Source organism: Carassius carassius, chromosome 34, assembly GCF_963082965.1.
Source record: "Carassius carassius chromosome 34, fCarCar2.1, whole genome shotgun sequence".
Taxonomy (NCBI): Eukaryota; Metazoa; Chordata; class Actinopteri; order Cypriniformes; family Cyprinidae; genus Carassius; species Carassius carassius.
In genome coordinates this window covers 26,285,910-26,308,295 of record NC_081788.1, presented here as the reverse complement: position 1 = coordinate 26,308,295, position 22,386 = coordinate 26,285,910, and the positions used below count along the sequence as shown (strand labels likewise).

Sequence of the window (22,386 nt, the reverse complement as noted above, 5' to 3'; positions counted from 1 at the left end):
GTTGTCCTTTCACATCAAAATACACCCTCATATTTGTTTAAAACTGTTTTGATCTATTTTTGCTTTTTCATGGTGTTTAATCTTTGCATATTTCTCTCCTGATTCAGATAAGATGACCGTTTCACAGGAGAAAGAAATATTATGGATAGAGGACAAAAAAAAAAGTACTTCAGTTCACAAGATGTCAAATTGATGGTGTGGATTATTGTGGTGTTTTTATCAGCGGCACCCATTCACTGCAGAGCATCCATTGGTAAGTAAGTGATGGAAAGCTAAATTTCTCCAACTATGTTTTGATGAAGAAAAAAACACATCTATATCAGGATGGCCTGAGTGTGAGTCAATATTCAACAGTTTTAATTTTTGGGTGAACGATTCCTTTAATGCTTGATGAGGTTAGTCTGACATTTTGGCAGAAATAGCAAAAAAGATTTTTGTTCTGAACAATTTTAAGTAAAAATTGTTCTGTCTCACTAATTTGGAATAAAATAATGCCGTAAGCGGGTAAAAAAAACTATATTTTTGTTCGACGTTATTTATGTGCCTGATGTTCAGAAAATATAAGGATCTGCATTCTGCACGTTGTGGCGGGCCCCGTTGTCCTCGAGCAGTCCCTTTTCAACCGCACGAGATGCTGTCAACACAGCGCTGTCCGAATGCGCATGCGCATGCGCAGAACCAACCGAGGCGAATGTGCGTGAGGTGACAGCTGTCCCGATGATATCGATGAACGGTGAGAGTGTTTTCATTAAAAACCAGTCAAACAACCCTAAATATATTCATGTCTGTGTATGTATTATGTTTCTTGAGGATAAATTCAACAATGTCGGCTTGCCGAAGGGGTTAAAAGGACGCTTGTTTTGATGACTAGAGCCCGTGTTAGCTGTAAAGCTAAGCCTGAGCACGTTTACAGGATCTAATGTTTGGTTTTTCACAATTTTTTTTAAGTATTCGGTTGTTTATTGATAAATGCATGTGATTAATAAAGTCATGTATCCTGCTGACAATGTGATATCCTCGATTTTATTGGTGGATTGTCCTCCATTAGTAGTGAATTGGGGGTGGGGGTGTCTATAACAGCATGTCTAATATGTATCATGTTATATGACATTCTCTTTGATGCATGGCAGTATCCAGCAGCGATAACAGCCTTCCCCTGAACAGCCACGGCAAAAAGCAGAAGAAGAAAAACAAGAAGCACCGTAAAGTAGAGGCAGTAGCACTGGAGATTTCTAGTTTGGAGCTGGGGTGAGTGTGTCTAACTGGGCAGGATCCAGATCTGGGTTTCTGCTCTGTGAGATGCTGCTAAAAATATATTGGAGGGTGGCCATGGGAGTCACTTCTCCAGATAAGCATATTGACTCATGGCCCTCCCTCCCGGTCCATGCATGTGCAACCTATTTTAACACACCCTTGGAAAACAATACACATTAGATACATATTATAAGTAAGAACCATAGATCTGTTCAGATATTGGTCAAAATTCTGATTTTCCCCACGTTTATATTTATTTAGTACAAGCTGAGAAATGAATATGGTCAGATAAGGAGAAATGCAAGCGATTCAATTGCATTAGCAGCGCTCAAAAGTAGGCCAAAATAGCATGAAGATGCAAAGAGTAAGAGCGGATGTGTATGTGCTTCCCCTACATAAATATCACGTGTTCTTAGTATCTTATTCTAAGAAGACATTATATTTACACCTTCAGCTTTTTTTTATTTCTCCAATTTAAATGTCTTATTTGGTGTCAGTAAAATTTGCAGGATTCAGTCAGTAGTGATTCAGAAGCAATCCGGCGAGTGAACTTCAGTTTCATTACTAAAATAAATTAAAATGAAAAACGAATTTATTCCTTCAGCCATGTCATCATAGTCTCAGCTTTATGACAAATTTTGAAAACATAAACCTATTACTTACATTGAGCCTATTACTTCTAAATTCTGATGTTTTTTGAATAATAATAATAACAATAATTCTACTTATCTCTACTCTTATCACAGTGGACATGAACTTCACTCTGTAGCCCTGATGTCTGAATGTTCTTGTGCATTATAGCGAGTACATAACACATTATATGTTTATGTTGGCCATTGTATTAGCCACACTGCTTTTAACCGATATTGGTTGGCCAAAGTTGCAAACCCCTTTAGATGTACTTATTGGCCATTTAATAAAAGCTAGATAGACTGAGACACAGTGTGGCTTAATATTAAGATGGTGCATTGATGTTTTGAATTGCACAGATGGTTGAAGACTGTGCTTTGAATGAAATCAAAAGCCCTAGATATGAAAGGCACAGCTGGAGATTGCTTATGAAAAGTAGTAGAATTATGGAGTTGTCATCAGGGATTCTTGATTATAAATAGTAACATTCTGCTTCTTTAAACATAGCTGCGTTTTCCATAAGCCCCTTTCACACTGCACGTCGGACCTGGCAAATTGCCGAAACATTGCCGGGTCGCCTTCTGTGTGAAAGCAAACATATCCCGTGATTAATTCTGGGACTGATCCCGGGTCGGGGACCTTGTAACATTGCCGGGTTCAGTCCCGGAACGAGCGCTGTGTGAACAAAATTCAGATCTAATGCCGTGTCATAGTGATGACGCACGTTATCGCGTGACTCTTTTACCAGGTGTTTTGAAGGAAGATCAACATTCTAGACAAAAAAATATGTGCAAACTGTAATGAAGCAGAGATCAGTTAGTTCCTCACTTTCCGCGCTGAAGCTGAGATCGTTCGCCAGCTTCAGTGAAAGTATAACGTGCCTAACGTTTTCGACTCGTACATTACATGCCAGGTCCTGATGTCACGTGTCATTACGGGACTTTTACGGGTTGTGTGTGAACGCACGCACATATCCCGGGTCATCACTGGCCGTGTGAAAGTGCAAAATCTAGCGAACAATTGCCGGGACATATTACCCATGTATTTGCCGGAATCGCAGTGTGAAAGGGGCTATAGATGACAGACAAGTGATGTTTTGTAGAAAATTTTCAGACAGGATGTCAGCCACCAGATGATGCATTTAAAATCTTATCTTCTTCTTTTATTTCTCGCTCTACAGACCCCAGATCCCCTCCTCTGATGATCTGTGCCACATCCTCACCATCCACAGATGCACCACCCCTCCAGAGTCGCCCCCGACGCCCCCGTTAAACCTTTCCCAGAGTCCCCCAGACCTGCAGCCTCCGGCCCCTATCCCTCACTCCGTTCCCATCACAGTGGTTTCCTCACCCAGTGTCCTCTCATCTCCAGACACATCTTCCACTCCCACAGCACCTTCACTGGTTCTACCTGCTGTTCTCTCCACGACTCCTCCCACTCCACAGGCCCCGGCCAAACAGACGATCCCACCACAAGCTCTGAGCCCTCCCCCTCCAGACTTTTCCCCACCCCCAGCAGAATTACTCGGGTCAGATGATGAGGAGCAAGAGAATCCGTCAGATTACTGTGAAGGTAGGATGATCATAAGAAATTGTTGCTTTATAGATGATTTTAATGATACTTATTTATCCTTATAAAAATATGAAGTTGTTCAACTTAAAGAGGAGGTATCACCAATACATAATGTGGAAAAATATATACACTGGTATATAAATCACACTAATGAAATGTATCTCATCCAAGCGGCAATCTTCCGCTCCCTTTCTTGAAACTAACGCGGAAGTGACTAAAACTGCAATTCATCGACTGTCCACTTGAGGCTGGCTGCAAAAGGGAGTCAATCCCATAGACTCCTCATGTTAAAATGCCCAACTATACAGCAGAAAAAAAAACATGTTTACAGCCTGGTACAAAAAATTATTTTGGTCTATATGGCTAATTTTGCCCTCCGTGACAACTGTGAGGGCAGGTGAATTTTTTTTATTTTATAACTCATCCGTTTAAATTATATTAAGCCTTAAAGTTCTGCATCATTAAGGGCTCAGCCACTTGAGTGACAGGTGGATTGCCGCTGCTGTCACCGCAATCGAATAAGGTGGGCGTGGTTTCAGCAACCAGCTCCCTCCTTTTTGCCCATTTTCGATTATCCAGGATAGGGCTGCACGATGTGTCGTTTAAGCATCGATATCACGATGTACGAATCCACGATAGTCACATCGCAGGATGTGCGATGTAGGCTGTCGTGGGTTGATCCGTTTATTCATTAACTGTACGGGCCAGCTACTCCCCTGCCCTTGACGAATGTGATTCGCGGATTAATTGCACAGCTTAACCATCATAGAGTGAAAGTTTATAATTGACAGGACTGAAAACCACATGCAAGTTTAACAGGGCAGAGAGAGAGGGAGCGCGAGAGAGACAGAGAGAGCGCGCGAGAGAGACAGAGAGAGCGAGAGAGAGAGAGGGCGTGAGAGAGACAGAGAGAGAGAGAGAGAGAGACCGCGAGAGAGACAGAGACAGAGAGAGAGACAGACAGAGAGAGAGAGAGAGAGAGCGCGCGCGAGAGAGACAGAGAGAGAGCGCGCGCTAGAGAGACAGAGAGAGAGCGCGCGCGAGAGAGACAGAGAGAGAGAGAGAGCGCGCGCGAGAGAGACAGACAGACAGAGAGAGACAGACAGAGAGAGACAGACAGAGAGACAGAAAGAGAGAGTACATTAGAAGTACCATCAATGTTTATAGAAATGTATATGGATTTATTTTGCATGTAATTTTTTTTTCTTATAATAAATATATATGTATTTTTGTTTTGTTTGTTTCTATTCTGCTATGTACAATGCTTTGGCAATATGTACCTTTGTATGTCATGCCAATAAAGCAATATGAATTGAATTGAGAGAGAGAGAGAGAGACAGAGAGAGAGCGAGCCGTTTTCGAACAACACGAGCGCTGTCTTGCTCTCTCTCCCTCGCGCATATGGTGGTGTCGATGTTTAAATCATTTAAAATGAGAATGTAAGTGTGCTCACCCCATTTTTGTTTGTAAGAAAAAATATTGCAATATATATCGCAGAAAAATAAAATATCGCAATGTCATTTTTTCCCAATATCGTGCAGCCCTAATCCAGGAGTGATGCTCGGTGATGTGCTGCCAAGATGGTGACATCCACCTCTGCCTGCTTTTGGCTTCAAAATCGCTCTTCGGAAACCAGTGGGTGACATCACGGACACTACGTCCATGTTATTATACAGTCTATGATCTCTAAACAGTTAATTTTGCTGAAAATTTAATAAAATATTTAATGTATTACATAACCATTTAAAAATGCCTTTTTTTATAATCCAGTGAATTAATTACTTTCCAAATTAAAAAAAGCCCTTCATTTCATAATTTTCTGTTTTTATTTGGAACATTATTAATGCAAACCAAAAAATTATAATATTCATAAAAATACAAAAAATCTGGTATCAATGCAAAACAGTGGTATTCTAGCATTATTTATGAACTATTATAGTTTTTTTTATACATTTTTATATTGAATTTTTTTTTTAGTTGAGTTTTTAGTAATGTTGTTAATGATTTTAACTATTATTGTTTAGGTTTAATTTATTTTTATTTCAGTTTTAGTTTTTATTTCCAGCAATTTTCATTTAGTTACCATGGCAGCATTTCAAGATTTTCATTTAGTTTAAGTGTTTAATATATTAATAAAAAATAATCAATTAATTAAAAATAATCGTCACGATATTGGCCGCCTCGTTATTAATCCTGAAACATGTTTTTAATTTGGCATTTGCGTTATCTTGCATTGCTTACAAGTCTTCACTAGCGTCCATGCTTGTGGTTGCCAGATGTGAATAGCTTTAAGCCTCAAAACAGAGCTTTTCTCCTTTAAGGATACACTGTGCGCTCACTGATGGCAGAACAAGCGCTGATGAGTTTAGCGATCTCTCCACAGCGATATTCTGCTTACATGAAAGTGTCATATAGACAATGTGTGGTTTTTCACAAGCCATTTGTACTGTTTGTGTTACCAGATGTGCCATGATCAAACTTTCACTGAGTTTCAATAATGGATCTATTGTGTTTGAGGTATAAATGCGCTTTTCCTACCTGTGACAATACAATGGGGGAAAATGTACATAAATTGGAATTGTTGTAATTTATATTAAGATTTTCTAAAGTTTTTACCAGTTTTTGTGTTAAAAATGGTATGTCAATGTTAGTTTTCACTGCTCCGGGTGTGTGTTCATGGTGTGTTCACTTCTCACTGCTGTGTGTGTGCACTTGGATGGGTTAAATGCAGAACACCAATTCTGAGTATGGGTTACCATACTTGGCAAATGTCATGACTTTCAGTGTGTATTAACGATCTTTGAGCAAATTTACTGTGCAATCTGAGTGGCTTTTTCCCATTTACGAACAAATTGTCATTTAGAAAATGTAATGTGAATACAGATGACAAAACACTAACCAAAACCATGAGTTCTGTATTATCATAGTTGGTTAAATGAAGTCAGAGTATAGTCAATGGAGGTTGGTTAAAGGACACATGAAATGTTATTGCATTTCCCTGCTAGAAAAAAAAAAACAATGCTAAAACCTGCCTAATCTGGTTGACTGATTTTAGTTGGTCATCCAGCTCAGTCTTTGCTGGTCAAACTGGTCAGAAGGCTGGTTTTAGAGGGGTTTTGACAACTTCCTTAGCTGGTTAGGCTGGGAGACTATCTGGAACAACCAGCTAAAACCAGCTTGACCAAGCAGGGAGACCAGCTAAAACCAGTTTATTTTAGGCTGGTTTTAGCAGTTTTTTTTCCCAGCAGGATAGAATAATCGTTATTAATACTCGTGATTGTAATTTTAATCAAAATAATCGTGATTATCAGTTTAACCATTATCGTGAAGCCCTAGCTCCATCTCTGAATTCTGATTGGATGACATACATTTGAAGCTGTTGTAAAATAGCTGCTATATGTCTTAATGCAGCAATAGTAACATATAATGACTGGCTGAATGCATTTTATGTGACAATATTTGATTTTTTTTTTCAGGAGGGTATTATCCAGTGAAGATTGGAGACCTGTTTAATGGAAGATATCATGTGGTCAGGAAACTGGGATGGGGCCATTTCTCCACTGTATGGCTGTGCTGGGATCTACAGTGAGTATTTTTATGTTGTATGAACATGAATCCTAATCCCTGGGATTAAACTGCTGGAACTAGATGCACAATCTCTAAATATTGAGATGTAAACCGATGTCAGATTATGGATTGTCAGCCAGATAGTTGTGTATGGATTGTCATCTGAACATGCTGTTTGACTGTCTGTTTGAATTCAACAATATATGACATTTGTCTGTAGGCGGAAAAGATTTGTGGCTCTGAAAGTGGTTAAAAGTGCCCAGCACTACACTGAGACTGCACTAGATGAGATTAAACTACTGAAATGTGTAAGTCTGGGGACTGAATACGTTAGCATTTTTGATTAAACATAAAAAAAAAAAGATGTATTATGACATAATTTTTCCTCAGGTGCGAGACAGCGACCCCACAGACCCCAAAAGAGAGAGAATCGTTCAGCTTATTGATGATTTTAAAATCTCTGGTGTCAATGGTGTTCGTATCCTTCACTGCTTGCATCACATGCTCATGTTGGTTCGACTTTCAAGCGATTACTGTTTTGTGTTATTCAAATTTGAAATTTCTTGGTTTGTTTCATTTTTCTCAGGCCCTATGAAACTTTTTTTTTCTCACAAATTTCATTTTTTTTCAGTGTTTTATTTTTTTCCTTTTAATGGGTTATTTAAATGTTAAAAATAAAAAAGCATGTATAATCAATTAAATTAATAAAACTATTTGATCAGTCTTTTACAGTGTTAAATGCAAATATATCTATATCTTTACACAGAATATTAAAAATTTTTAGGATACATTTTATTTTTATTTTTGTCAAATAGCGTTCTGCACAAGTTGCATTTTTTCCAAAGTATTTTTATTATAAATTTTAATAGAATAAATAAAGTAATAATAGTAATATAATATATTGCTCTCATCATTTCTTAAGGTTAAAGAATGTAACTAAATAATCTAAATAAGGTGGTTTGTTATGTGTATTTTACAAAAACAAAATGTTACAAGAAAAAATTCATCAAATGAAATGGTGAAAAGCTTGTGAAGTGAATTTTCAGAGGAACTCTGGAGAGGAAGTTCATATATAGTTTCCACATATAGTGACATGGCAGATGCTGAAAATCCCAAGAGTATTACTGGCAAATGAGTATCTTTAGCAGACGAAACTGTGCTGCTCATTTGCTTTGGGACATGTACATGGCGACATCATATTTCCGTTGCTGTCCAATTGTGGTTTATTAATCACAGACTCTGTCCTTGACTCGTTGACCTCTCAGATGTGTGTATGGTACTAGAAGTGCTCGGTCACCAGCTGTTGAAATGGATCATCAAATCCAACTACATGGGTTTGCCTCTGGTCTGTGTGAAGAGCATTCTCAGACAGGTGCGTCTGTTTTACAGTCATAATGTCCAGTCAAATAGCAAAAACAATTTTCTCAGACTTGTTTTTACCAGTGTACGGTATACACATTGTAGCTCCATCAAAACCGTGGGAGTGATTCATACGTGTCTTATTTCTTCTCTTCAGGTTCTCGAGGGCTTGGATTACTTGCACACGAAATGCAAGATCATCCACACAGACATAAAGCCAGAGAATATCCTTCTGGATGTCAATGAGGTGTATGTGAGACAGCTGGCAGCAGAAGCCACGTTATGGCAGAAGGCTGGAGCTCCGCCCCCTTCTGGCTCCTCCGGTAGTTTTTTATTTTTACGTGTGTGACTCAAATGAACTCATCTTAGTATCATGTGAGACATACATAACACTCCCTTTAGACTTATGTATGACTCATTTAATGCTTACATAGTAAATGCATTCATTATTAAATAGACAATATATAAAGAAATGTTATAAATTGTAATCATATAAAATGATGAACAGCATACAATGACATAAACCAGGGATACTCAATGTCCCCCACTACAATCCAGAGTGATTTAGGAAGTCAGTTGCGTGTCTGTGCAGACAAAACTACATCAGTCCCACTATAATCAAGCTGTCTGATGGGAGCTTCTAGTTCTGTCTCACCTCCAGCCTTGATCACTGTGATGCAGTTAATTTTGTTGCTTGCAGTTTAGACAGTGTAAAGCAGACTTTAGATTGGTTTTTATGAAATTATTTTTATTTCTAAATAAATGAACGTAACTTTTTCAGAAACTATTAAAAATATGCCATTACAAAAGAAGAAAAACACAATGAGAATGAAAAAAAAAGAACTCAGTCGTACAAATTTAACAGGCTCTTCAAATATACTTCATTCTTTGTTAATGTTTTTCAAAGATTCGTTTTTGCGCTAATCGTGGATTCTGAATGCATTGCCACAGATTTTGCTTATGCTTCGCAGTTTTTCGTTTGGTGTTTTGACACAAACCTCTCGTGGGGGCGGAGTTAACAGTGATCTACTCTGATTGGATAATGAGCTTTTGATGGACAGGTGCTCTCTGACCGGGAAGTACAGACGTCACTCAATGGCGCATAATGGAAAGATGATCTCTCAGGAGAGACACGGAGCGGCACCATCTTCCTCCTTGTGAATGACAATAATATCCGCAACAAACTGTTGCACACTGTAACATGAAAAACTTGTATCGATGTTATTGGTTAATTCAGTAACACAACCTTACTTCAAGCTGCCTTGAAGGACAAGCGGAGGAGGAAGATGATGCCGCTCCGTGTCTCCTGAGAGCTCATCTTTGCAGACTTGAGACGAATCCACGATTAGCGAAAACAAATCTTTGAAAAACATTAACAAAGAATGAAGCATATTTGAAGAGCCTGTTAAATCGGTGCGACTGAGTTCATTTTTTAAATTTTCATTGTGGTTTTCTTCTTTTGTAATGGCATATTTTTGATGATTTCTGAAAAAGTTATGTTCATTTTTTTATCAAATTTAATTCCATAGGTTTGATGAATTGCTAATAAATTTGTAGTGTTTTTTTTTCTTCAGTGTGTGACTGGACTGGACTTGCCTTCGTCTCTGTGTATTTGCATTTGTAAACCTTTGAATCAGATTTAAGCATCTTTCTTGACTTTACGCTTGAACTATAGTGATTTTGTTTTCTTCGATATGAAGATATTTACATGTGAATGAAATAGTTGCAAGTTCATTTATGAATTTTATTTTCATTTCAAATCAGCTTTAAATGAGAGTTCTCCCTATCTGTTTTCTAAGTTAAAATTTTTGATCTTGCTGTGAATTGTTTGCCTATTTCATTGACCTTGTAATTTTGGTCAGGCTTCTCTCTGGTTACGTATGTCAGACTTCTCCTATCTTTGAGTCTTTTTAAAACAAAAATTCTTTTGTACAGATGACTTCAAGCTTGAATTCAGATCTGCCTACAGATAAAGATTTTTCCAATAAACAACTGATGGATAGAACCAAGTCACTGCTTTACAGAAGTGATGGACAGTATTTTTTGTATAGATTTACCTTCCTGTGGATTTTAGCCGAATCACACAGTTTTTTTTTCTCCTCAACGATTGAGTCCAGGTCATAGAATTAGGGTTTATTTAATTAAGTTCAAGTTTTAAATGTAAGAAAGCAAATAAGAAAGTAATTTGGGTGTGCTTTCAACGCTTAATCGACTACAGATGTGCATGCTGGTCGTCATTTCTCCTCTGCTTCTGTGGTGAATATGCCAATCATTTCTCATTTCTTCTGTCGTCTGTTTGGTTTCTAACTGTTGTCCTATCTTTTCTTTCTCTGTTTTCTTTTTCTTTTAAATTATTATAATTATTATCATTGTGGTTTTCTGTCCCTCCCTCTTTCCTCTTCTGTTCTGACGGCAGTTAGCACGGCACCAAGGGAAAAACAGGTACGTTCAGAGTTGTGCCTGCTGAAATACAGAAAGGATGTAGTTTGTCCTGGTGAAAATGACACATGATTGTTTTAATCTGCCTGCTGTACCCTAACCCACCCTTGCCTATGTAGATAGACAGGCATGAACTGCCGAGAAAGGGGCATATCTCCATGGCTGTGGTCAGATCCACTGATTTTGGGAAAGAGAATGCAACCTATGCTCAAAATATAATTGAATGCACTGAATTGACTGATAACTGATCTTAAGCCGGTGTAAAAGCACATAAGAGTATATGTTTAATTAAAGCATTTCTTTCGGTTTCACCCAGTCAGTGGATTTGGTCTCGATGCTCTTTGCTGTCCCACAGATGTGTTGATTTTACACCGTTAACTGCTCACTAACAATATTAGACCTTTCAAAGGTGTCTGCATGCTGGAGCATTAAACCAGCTAGCTATCTTTCTTCATCTGATCATTCTGCATTCCAATTCATTTTCCCCTTTTATTCTTTAGAAGACTATTTTGGAAGTGAGAAAAGGCCAGTGCAGTAAGCTGTTCTCAGACAGGAGCATTATCTTTTCTCACGTCATGACAGCCAGACAGAGAGCCGCTGAGTTCCCACTGCCTGTATTCTGCTTTTCTCATTTCAGCCACCACCTCTGCATGGTTTTGCGTGATTTCACGAATTACTGTCACATTTTCCTCTCTTCTGAATATAAATGAGTTGAATGGCAAAAAGCCAGGCTGTCTACACCACTGAGATGAAGAAAGAAATGTTGAAAAGAACAAGATATCTCAAAATTATTATTATTAATTTCATTTTTAAGACCAAGACAGGTAATGAATTTTATGTTTAAAGTGCCCGAAACCCAATATGCTTAACTTACAGACAGCGCCAGAGGCAGAAGTTCATCAGGTCAGTCCCGTAAGACTGGACTCAATAAATCGAACGTGTCACAGCTCGGCCAGACAACAGACATGGCAACAGAGCTGCCATCCCAAAGTAGTCCCAGAGCTGAAAATGGCGCAGTAGTGTCAGATATCCCCCATGGCAAAATTCACTTTATGCTGCATCAGTGTAAACTTATTGTATCAAAAATGAGTGAATCGTTTAGAAGCAACCCTGGACAACATGTCATGAAAATAACCATTAATGCATAGTGTTTGGATTCTGTAACCAGATGAAAAAACCCTTCTGCATGCCATTGCTGACAGCTGTGCGTAAGGTTGGAGACCCATGAAAGGACATTTCAGTGACAATCCCTTGGAGTAACCTGATGTTAGGTGTTTAGGTCAAGGACTCACTGGTGATTTTCCTTTTTTTGTTGTTGAATTTGAACCAGCAAATTGCCACCAATGGGTGCCGTCAGAATGAGAGTGTAAACAGCTGATAAAAACATCACAATAATCCACAAGTAATCCACACCACTCCAGTCCATCAATTAACATCTTGTGAACCGAAAAGCTGCATATTTGTGAGAAAAAAACACATCATTTAGATATTTTAACTTCAAATTGTCACTTCTGGCCAAAATACCAGTCCATAATATATAATAAGACTATCTTCAGTGAAAAAGTACATCCCCTGTTGTCCTCTCACATCCACTGACATATTTGTTTAGAACCGCTTTAGATTGGTGTCACTTGTAAACGGTGCTTGATCTGTTCTGTATCTGTATTTCTCTTCTGATTCATATAAGTTGATTTTTTTTTTTTTGAAAAAGCAATATAATGGTGGCCTGGCCAGCCAGACTTACATCAAGATGTTTAGTCTGGAAACTCTCCATAGACGAGGCTTACTCCGAGGGGCGGGATAAACGGCTGTCTCTCAAAATCCCTCTGCACGCAATAGGATAGCGCTACAAACAATCAGAGCAACGAAGAAGGTGACGTAGTCAGAGTGGTATATTAAACTTTTTCCGTATCCAGTCGGCAAAACTCCAAACACATCTTCCTTTTTTAAAAATGACTTAAGTGCCGTTCTTTGCTCTTTTCTTAAAGAGAAACTTAACTCCAAGTCCTCCAGAGTCGCGGCCAAAGCCGATTCAAAAGATCGTTGTTCGACAGCTGCAGCCGCCATTCTTTGTTTTCAAGTGGCAGCCGATGTCTATGGTCGCAACCATAGACTGTATAAAAACATGGACGTAGTGTCCGTGACGTCACCCGTAGACTCCTGAAGAGAGTTTTTGAAGCCTAAAGTGTGTAGAGCGGGCCGTCGCCATCTTGGCAGCGCGTCACCGTGCGACTCTCACGGACAATCAAAAATGGGCAAAAAGGCGGGAGCTAGTTGCTGTAGCCACACCCACCTAGCACGACAGCAGTGTCCGCAGCGGCAATCCACCTGTCACTCAAGTGGCTACACCCTTAATTATGCAGAACTTTAAGTCTTAATATAATTTAAACGGATGAGTTATAAAAAAATTCACTCCCCTCACAGTTGTCATGAGGGGCAAAATTAGCTATTTAGACCAAAATCATTTTTTGAACCAGACTGTAAACATGTTTTTTCCTGCTGTAAAGTTGGGCATTTTTACATGGGGAGTCTATGGGACTGACTCCCTTTTGCAGCCAGCCTCAAGCGGCCAGTCGATGAATTGCAGTTTTAGTCACTTCCTTATTGGCCTCACGAGAGAGAGCGGGAGGTTGTCGCTCGGTCGCAACTCTCTGTCGTCATATGTTAAGCCCGCCCCGCCTGCTCTATACACGACGTGATTGGCCTGACCCAATCTGGGTTTTTGCTGCTAGAAGGTGTATTGAGAGTTGCTAGACTGTACTCGAGGCTGCGAAATACATTTTGCTGCCGCTAGGGTGCGTCTAGATTTCTAGGCTAATATAATGGATTATAGACTCCTATTTTAGTCCGAAGCAATGGTTTGAAGTAAAAAAAATGTTTTTGATGTTTTTTATCAGCTGTTTAGACTCTCATTCAGACGGCACCCATTCACTGCAGCCAATCCATTGGCAAGCAAATAATATAATGCAAAAATTCTCCAAATCTGTTTTGAATATAAAAACAAACAAACTCATCTACATATTGGATGGCCTGAGAGTGAGTAATGTTTGTATGAGAACATACTCACCAAAGTAAGTGTGAGATTAGTTTGCTGTTGCAAACATAATCATAATTGCACAGGTTCATCAGCTTACATTGTTTTAGAAGGTCTTTTTGAAACTTGCTTGGTGTTCCATGCTGTTTTTTGTTTTGATTCAGCACTTTAAAACTGTTTTAAAATCTTTTTTGCCCATTTGTGTTTGCATCTAGATGGGTAAATTATCAAAGAATAAGAAGAAGAAGTTGAAAAGGAAAGCCAAACGACAGCAGCTTCTGTTAGACGAGAGGCTGTTGGACCTGCAGAGGATGGAGGAGCTGGACGGAGTTTTACCGCCAGATGCTTCTGGAAACACACGAGCGCTCTGGAGGCTCAGCGAGGACGGAGAGGATGACGACAAACACGCACAAAGTGAGATACATTTATATAAACTCTAGTGAATCATTTAATGTTTTAATGATTCTGTTGAATTAATATGCAAAAAGGGTTGATTTACTTTGTGAGCTGAGGTACTGAAATAGTTGTTTTTATTACATTTAAAAAGCTTTGTAAAATTCCTTCTGGCGAATTCCGTGAGCAATTGAAAGATTATGTACTGTACTATATGGAGGAAAAAACAAACAAGATTAATGTGTCAATTAGTTCTATTTATTTCTGTCTATATTTCAAGCCAGAAAATAATGAGACATCCATTATGCATGTCTCCTCTTGCTCCTGAGTAAAGAAAACATCACTCCAATGTCTTAAAGTGAACAACAAATCTTTTACTCAAGTGGCAAAAAAGTGTTTTCATTTCTGTAAACAGAATTACCCAGCATTAATGGCCATCAAATGGAAGTCTAATTAATGAACTGACTTAATTAACCATTTACACATGCAAAATGACATTAAGATGAATTTTAGGGAGAATGAAGCTTTGTATGTGTTAATGATTTATGTAAAAAAACAGAAGCTGCATCAATCTTTCTACAGATTTTTTTTATTTGTAGTTATTTATAGTATATATAGTTATTTATCAGTGTGGAATATTTAGTGACCTAAAGGTTATTTTCATGACACTTAGGTTTAGGAAATTGTATTTGATTTACAATTTTTAGCACAAATAATAATATTGTACTAAAAACAAAATGTTGTTAGTGTGATCTTCTACAGGTATGTCTCATTAAATCCCTATCTAGAAATCACCAATGACTAGAAAAGTCTTGAATTTCATTGGTCAGAAAATGTGTGATTAGGGATGAGGATTAAATATAATCATTCTTGCAGACATTTAGCATGTTACAGCTCATAGTTTTTGGACCTAAGGGCTATGAGGAGGTGAATGATCTGTGGTTTTTACTTGTGCATTGGTCCGTGTGCTACATGGAGGTTTTTGATGCAGTGCATCTCATTACTTTTTCAGCCTCTTGTTGCGTTTTTAGATTCTTTGTTTAGTTAAAAGAAGTTTTTTTTGTTAAACAGCATCTCAAGACCCCTGTGTTCAGTTTCATTCTGCTGAATCTGACTGTTAAACTATGAAACTATAATTAAAATATTGACACTTTCTAAATTTTAGCATTATAAGCTTACAGATTAAACTACTTATGACCATATGGTGATTTGACCAAAATTTTTTCCATGATATGAGGAGTTTTCAAGCACAATATAGTAGTAATGGCTCTGTTTCTCAACATCGTTGCTTAAATGACTGCTGATTAAATTTGAAAAATTGGTTGAAAAGACTTTTTAACAAATGATATATTCAGTTTTGACGGCCAGAGTCCAATATCTCTGAAGCAGATTTTGATGGACTGATGATTTTAGCTCCTCCAAGATGCTTTAGTTTTCAGTTGAAAGATTATTAATGAAATGTGGCCAGATTTAATTTGAATTTTATGTGTGTCACAGTGAACGTGAATGGTAATATACACTCTGTAGGAGCTCTGAATAAACACAGTCCAGAATCGAGCTCGTCGTGGTTGGAGGAGGGCTGTAACGGCTTCGGACCCCTGCGCTTCTCCAGCCCTGGATCGGGTCTGTCCGGCATGTCTGGCTCCATTCTGTCAGCTACCTCGGAGTCGGCTCTGTCCACTCTGTCTGGATACTCCACAGAGCGCTCACTGCTCTCTCCCAACAGTACGTACACTGCTTTTTTGATGGAAAACGACCAATAGAGTGCAACAGCTGCCTTGCTTCTGAAACTAATCATCATTCCCATAGGAATAATAGAGTCTCTAAATAACAAACCATGAACTAAACCAACCAGCTGCAAGTTAATCAGCATTCCAAACTTTGATTTTAAGCAAAACAGTGTTTGAAAATATGACAAAAAGACAAAGGTATTAGACCGTATACTTAATGGCTTTAATAAGGGAAAGAACTACAGTCCCATGAAGTATCATCATAAAGGTCCCTCTTCACATTTCTGGGGTTATGAGAATTCATCAGAATTCTGTAGAAACTACAACACATCATTTTTGCATTCCCGTTTGCCACAGTAGCATAAGAAAAAGCCTTTCTATGAGGAAAAAATAAGAACAGCTTGATTACCGTGGTCAGAAGAGAGAAAGATCAGCCGTTGTATTAAAAACACTCACGCAGCAGCTGTGGATAATTCTCTGTAACTTAATGGCAAGGTAATATAACTATAATAAGTAAGTATAGAGTAAAAATGTGCATGAGAGTTTTTTTTTATGGAAATTGGCTAGATTTATGATGTTAATAACTGGATTCACAGTCTGTGAAATGGGTCAATTAAAATGTAAAACGATGGATACATATAAAGCAAGTCTAAATATAAATGTATATTGAAATAATATATTTTACCTTGTGTTATGCATACAAATATTGAAGTAGTTTGAGAGCAGAGAGAGTTTGACTTGATTACGTCATCTAGGGCTGTGCAAAAAATCGAATGCGATTTTCATGCACATCTCGTCAGTAAAGACGCTTCTGTAATTAGAAGTATATCTGAAGCATGTGCGTTCAGATCAGGGTTGCCAGGTTTGCACAACAAATCCTTCCCAGTTGCTTCTCAAAACGAGTCCAAAACTAGCCCAATCGCGCTTCGAGGTGGTTCCCCGATAAAAATTGCTTCCCGGGGTTGAAATATAATTTTTTTGGAAGGGTTGCCTTGGTAAAATTTGCATTTTAGGGGCTAAATATCACGTTATTAGTGGGGTTGCTTCAAACTGCGGACATGAAAAACAATCGCAGACTTGGCAACACTGGTTCAGGTGGAGCGGCAGTTACTACACAGAGCCGTAGTCTACCGACAACTAACACAAAATCGTTTTCAAAATCGACAAAGAATCCCCTGCGTCAGTGAATTACGGCCTGGTGTAGTAAATGCCAACCAGTGTTGCCAAGTCTGAGGTTGTTTTTCATGTCCGTGGGTCGAAGCGACCCCAATACAAATAACGTGATATTTAGCCCCTAAAATGCGAATTTTTTCCAAGGCAACCCTGCTAAAAAACTTATATTTTAACCCCGGGAAGAAATTTTATTGGGGAACCACCTCAAAGCGCGATTGGGCTAGTTTTGGACTAGTTTTGAGAAGCAACTGGGCAGGATTTGTTGTAAAAACCTGGCAACCCTGATCTGAACGCACGTGCTTGAGATATACTTCTAATTACAGGAGCGTCTTTACTGATGAGATGTGCATGAAACTCGCATTCGATTTTTTGCACAGCCCTACTAGGATCTCCTAATGAAACCATTATTTAACAATGAAGTTGAAATAATGTGGCTGGTGACCTACTGAAGCAGGTCTGTTTTTAAAGGTTTGTAAGTTATGAAGAAAATGAATGAAATTTTCACTTCTGTAATCCGATTGTTACTTTCTGTAGGCTTTTTATCTTAAATTTAGATAAGTCAGATAAGTTCTAGTGCTGCTGAAAGTTTGACATCAATGCTAAAATGGTCTGTTTTTATGTCCCCCAGCATACTCTGCTGCTGACTTCTTAGTGAATCCTCTAGAAACTCAGAACGCAGATAAAATACGCATCAAGATTGCAGACCTAGGCAATGCATGCTGGGTGGTGAGTACAGTGGGTCGATTCCAGGTATTCAGAAAGTGAATTATGGATCACAGCTGGTGATGTTTACTGATGTCATCTCCTCCACATCAGCACAAGCACTTTACTGAAGACATCCAGACGCGTCAGTACAGAGCTCTGGAGGTGCTGATCGGAGCAGAGTACGGACCCCCGGCTGACATATGGAGCACTGCGTGTATGGTACGAACTCATTCAGTGTGGATCTTACACCTACTATTCCATAAAGACACTGAACAAATGGTCAGGATGTCCACTTGCACTTCCTGCTTGTGTGTCATGTGAGAGAGCAGTAATCTGATGCGTCTTCACAGGCGTTTGAGTTGGCGACCGGAGACTATCTGTTTGAGCCTCACTCAGGAGAGGACTACACTCGAGATGAAGGTCCGTTCTCTTGGTCTTCCTCCCAGGATATTGTTATTGGCATGATAAAAATTTAAAAGGGATTATTTTATACTTATGAACAGTGACAGCTCATTAAATAATTGAAGTACTTGTTCTCATTTAAAATTTAAATGCTGTTCTTTTGAACTTTCTTTTCATCAAAAAATCCTGTAAAAAAAAAAATATATCACGGTTTCTACGAAAATATGAAGCGACAACTGTTTTTCAATCACACTTTAGTTTGCGGACCAATTAACTATGACTTTTGCCTCAGATTCCTAATTTGCTGGTTATTAATAGTTAGTAAGGTAGTTGTCATGTTTAGTTGTTGGGTCGGGTTAAAGGATCTGAAATATGGTCATGCATAATAAAGTATTAATATGCGCTTTATAAGTATGAATTAACAGCCAATATGCTAGTCATATGTTTGCTAATATTAATAGTTAACCTGTTAACTGTCACCCGTCCCCTCTGTGGGACACCTACATTTACTTCACTATATTACAATTAAAACTAATCTAATCTTGACAAACTATATATCGTTGGAAAGGTCTAAGACTCCCAAATATCTCAAATCTCAAAATTCATCCTTTAAAACCCATTTTAAAATCAGACATTGCATTACCATGTAAATGGTACATCAATATCATGTTACAAAATGTTTTCATGAATTATAAAAATTTAAGTATACAAAGTCTATGTTCAAAAATGAGTGACAGTTAAGGGGTTAATAATGAGAATTGGTCACTAAAGTAACGTTTTACCCTGTTTTCAATGTTGATAATAAGAAATGTTTCTTGAGCAGTATATTAGAATGATATCTGAAGGATCATGTGACTCTGAAGACTGGAGTAATGATGCTGAAAATACAGCTTTGATCACAGGAATAAATTACAATTTATATTAGAACAATAGAAGCAGTTATTTCAAATTGAAAAAATATTTCACATTATTAGTTTTCACTGTAGTTTTTGGTCAAATGAAAGCATCTTTGATGAGTGTAAGAGACCGACATCTTTCAGAAACATGAATATATAATAACGTTTTAGGTTATGCAATGAATACAATGTGTTGTGTTGTTTTCCAGATCACATAGCTCACATCATTGAGCTGTTGGGTCCCATTCCTCCACACTTCGCCCTGTCAGGTCGATACTCCAGAGAATACTTCAGCCGAAGAGGTAAGAGCTCTGGATGTTTCAGTTACAGGAGAATGTCGCTGTGAATCTGACACTTTCCCCTCAAAATCAAAGGAAAAAGGGTTTGCAGACCATGTGTTTATGGCCCAACAAGATAAGATTTAGACATCAGGTCATAGTCAAAAAGGTTTTCCACAGATGTGTGATGAATAGTCAGGATATTATTAGCTCAGAACATCTTTGCTGAAGATCAACACGTTAGCAAAGTTCACTCTGCTTGATTTCTAAACCACTGAGAAAGAACCTCTCATTTTTCGAACTCCAGCAACAAAGCATGACTACACTTAGTGTTGAATGGAAAAATTCTGTTTGTCCTTCCTCCACTGCCTAAGAATGACAAACCCCACCTGATTGAGTACCATCTCTCACCTGACCAGAGATGAAAAATCCCTTGAAATGCCCTTGAACCTATGTCTCCAGTGACAAGATATTTGAAATGCCATGTGGTCCATAGTAGGAAGGCATAATCTATTTGGATACATTCTAGTCTATACATGCGTATAAATCTACAGAGTCTCAAGAATGTTTTTAGGCGTCATAAATGTGTTTTATCAGAAGATGCTTATATATGTATATGTCTGTGTATATATATTTCTTAATTCCTTATCCTGGACTCACAACTTTCCTTCACACAGTGCTGGACTACTTGTTTACTTTCATAGAAAACAGGCGTCCTTGAATTTGCATCTGAGTGTTTTTGCATGTGTGTGTGTGTGTGTGTAGGTGAGCTGAGGCACATCTCCAACCTGAAGCCATGGGGGCTGTTCGAGGTGCTGCTGGAGAAGTACGAGTGGCCACTTGATCAAGCAGCCCAATTCAGCGACTTCCTGCTCACCATGCTCGAGTTCATCCCAGAGAACCGCGCCACAGCTGCCGAGTGTCTACAGCACCCCTGGATCAACTCCTAACACGCTCCGTTTTCCTTGTGTTCACTACGTTTGTGCGGTCTGTGTCATTTTGGTCCATCTGATCACTTGGTGCACCTTTCAGAGCAAACTCACTGCTAAGGTAAAACATACTGGAGATACAGTATCTGAGCACAGACCTAGCTAGAACCTCAAACCTGTTGTCTTTTTATATATATATATATATATATATATATATATATATATATATATATATATATATATATATATATATATATATATATATATATATATATATATATATATATATATATATATATATATATATATATATATATATATATATATATATATATATTTAAAGAAGCTTTGATCTCTGAACATGATGCAGATATGTCTGTAGTCTGTTGAGGTTTCATTGTACGGTCATTTAATTTAGAAGGGTCACATATTTATGTTAAAATAGTGCCTTGACATGTCATCTGCAAAAAAATAAAAAAAGCCCCTGGCCTTTTTATATTTGTCTGCGAATGTATGGTCACAATCAAGCATTCCTCACACATATAACACTGTATGAATACTTGACTGAATTCAATAAAGACTTGAGCTTAAACCCTGTGTACCGAAGAATAAAGGCTCACTTACAAACAGTATTTTTTTAATAATCCTGATGTGGTCACCATAATATACTGTAACAATAGAGCGTTTAAACATTTTACATAACCAAACATGAGAAAAACTATGAAAACTCTGACACCGTTTATTGTTCCAAATATGCATTATATTTTTTTTCTTCCATTGACTAAAGTTTAGCATATCGTTATGATATTCCAGCTCTGCATTTTACTGTTGCTGTGATAGTGTAGCGACACAAGAGGGCGATAAAGGACCACTGCAGGGATTAACCTACAAGTTATAAATAAGGGTTACAGGAAGTCAAAGAGAGAGAATCGGTGTTATGGATAGACCATAACTAGACCATTAAAATGTATATACTTGTGTATATGCACCAAAGACCAGACCAGTTACAAAGAATACATAAATTAATTTCATTAGACTTTGTGTACTCCAAACTAAGCATTTATGAAAGAAACCCGGGAAAGAGGTCCAGTGAGGTAATCTATCTGTGTTTTAACATCAGTCACATGCACCATTCTGTGGGTTTGCTGTGGTTGAAAATGCAGAAGTATCATGAGCTAGAGAGACAGAGAAGCCCTTGAAAAGTCTTTTAATTTAAGAAATTCCTCAGTTTTAATACTGCAAGTCCAGTCACTTCTTCCTGTGTACAACTGTCCAGCCATCATCCTCTTCCTCGTGACTCGCAGCTTGAGGAAGAAGACGCTGCTCCTTCACCGCTTCAGCGTTGACTGAAGCTCCGCCTGCCCCTCCATCACACTCCATAGCCTGAGAAAAAAACTGGACACAATTCAGAAAGGGGAGATTTGCATCTAATACACCAAAAATTCTGTACTATTAATTAATAAGCATGAAAATAATATATATATATATATATATATATATGTGTGTGTGTGTGTGCTATTGATTTTTATATATTACACATGAATGTTAAAATTGTAAATGTTATACACGTGTGTGTGTGTGTATATATATATATATATATTTTTTTTTAAGTACATATTATATATTGTATATTATTGTACATTGCATTTTATATTGTATATTATATAGAAATTATGTTAATATATTTAAAAAATATTCACAAATATATAAATATAGAAATAAGTTTAAATTAAATAAGTTTATATAGAATGTATAAATTATACAAAAATATTACATTTACTTTAAATGTTAAATATAAATATTTAAAAACATTAATAAAAACAGACCAAATATTTTGTACCATTATTTATTTTTTATATATCTTATATAAATATGTACACTTAAAATATTACAAATAAAAAAAAACATACATACGTGTGTGTATATACATATGTATATACGCTATACCTCTTCATCTTCACTATCATCATCATCAGCAGGTGTTTTAGTAGGTGTGGCCTTTGCTCTCTCTCAGCGCTCTTCTTC

At 37.7% G+C, this 22,386-nt stretch overlaps 1 protein-coding gene and 1 pseudogene across 1 annotated transcript; one reads left to right on the top strand and one right to left on the bottom strand.

Moving 5' to 3' along the window:
* Nucleotides 1-583: 583 nt before the first annotated feature.
* Nucleotides 584-20,564, top strand: LOC132114887 (SRSF protein kinase 3-like). Its single transcript, XM_059523270.1, has 16 exons — nucleotides 584-733; nucleotides 1,131-1,248; nucleotides 3,065-3,456; nucleotides 6,933-7,041; nucleotides 7,244-7,331; nucleotides 7,414-7,501; nucleotides 8,289-8,395; nucleotides 8,540-8,705; nucleotides 10,799-10,824; nucleotides 14,071-14,269; nucleotides 15,746-15,973; nucleotides 17,780-17,877; nucleotides 17,968-18,075; nucleotides 18,207-18,276; nucleotides 19,364-19,456; nucleotides 20,198-20,564. Exons 1-16 carry the CDS (start codon nucleotides 718-720, stop codon nucleotides 20,380-20,382), a joined length of 2,091 nt encoding a protein of 696 aa, XP_059379253.1. The 5' UTR covers nucleotides 584-717; the 3' UTR covers nucleotides 20,383-20,564.
* A 1,045-nt stretch (nucleotides 20,565-21,609) lies between these two features.
* Nucleotides 21,610-22,386, bottom strand: part of LOC132115040 (pre-rRNA-processing protein TSR2 homolog) — a 1,619-nt pseudogene continuing 842 nt past the window's right edge.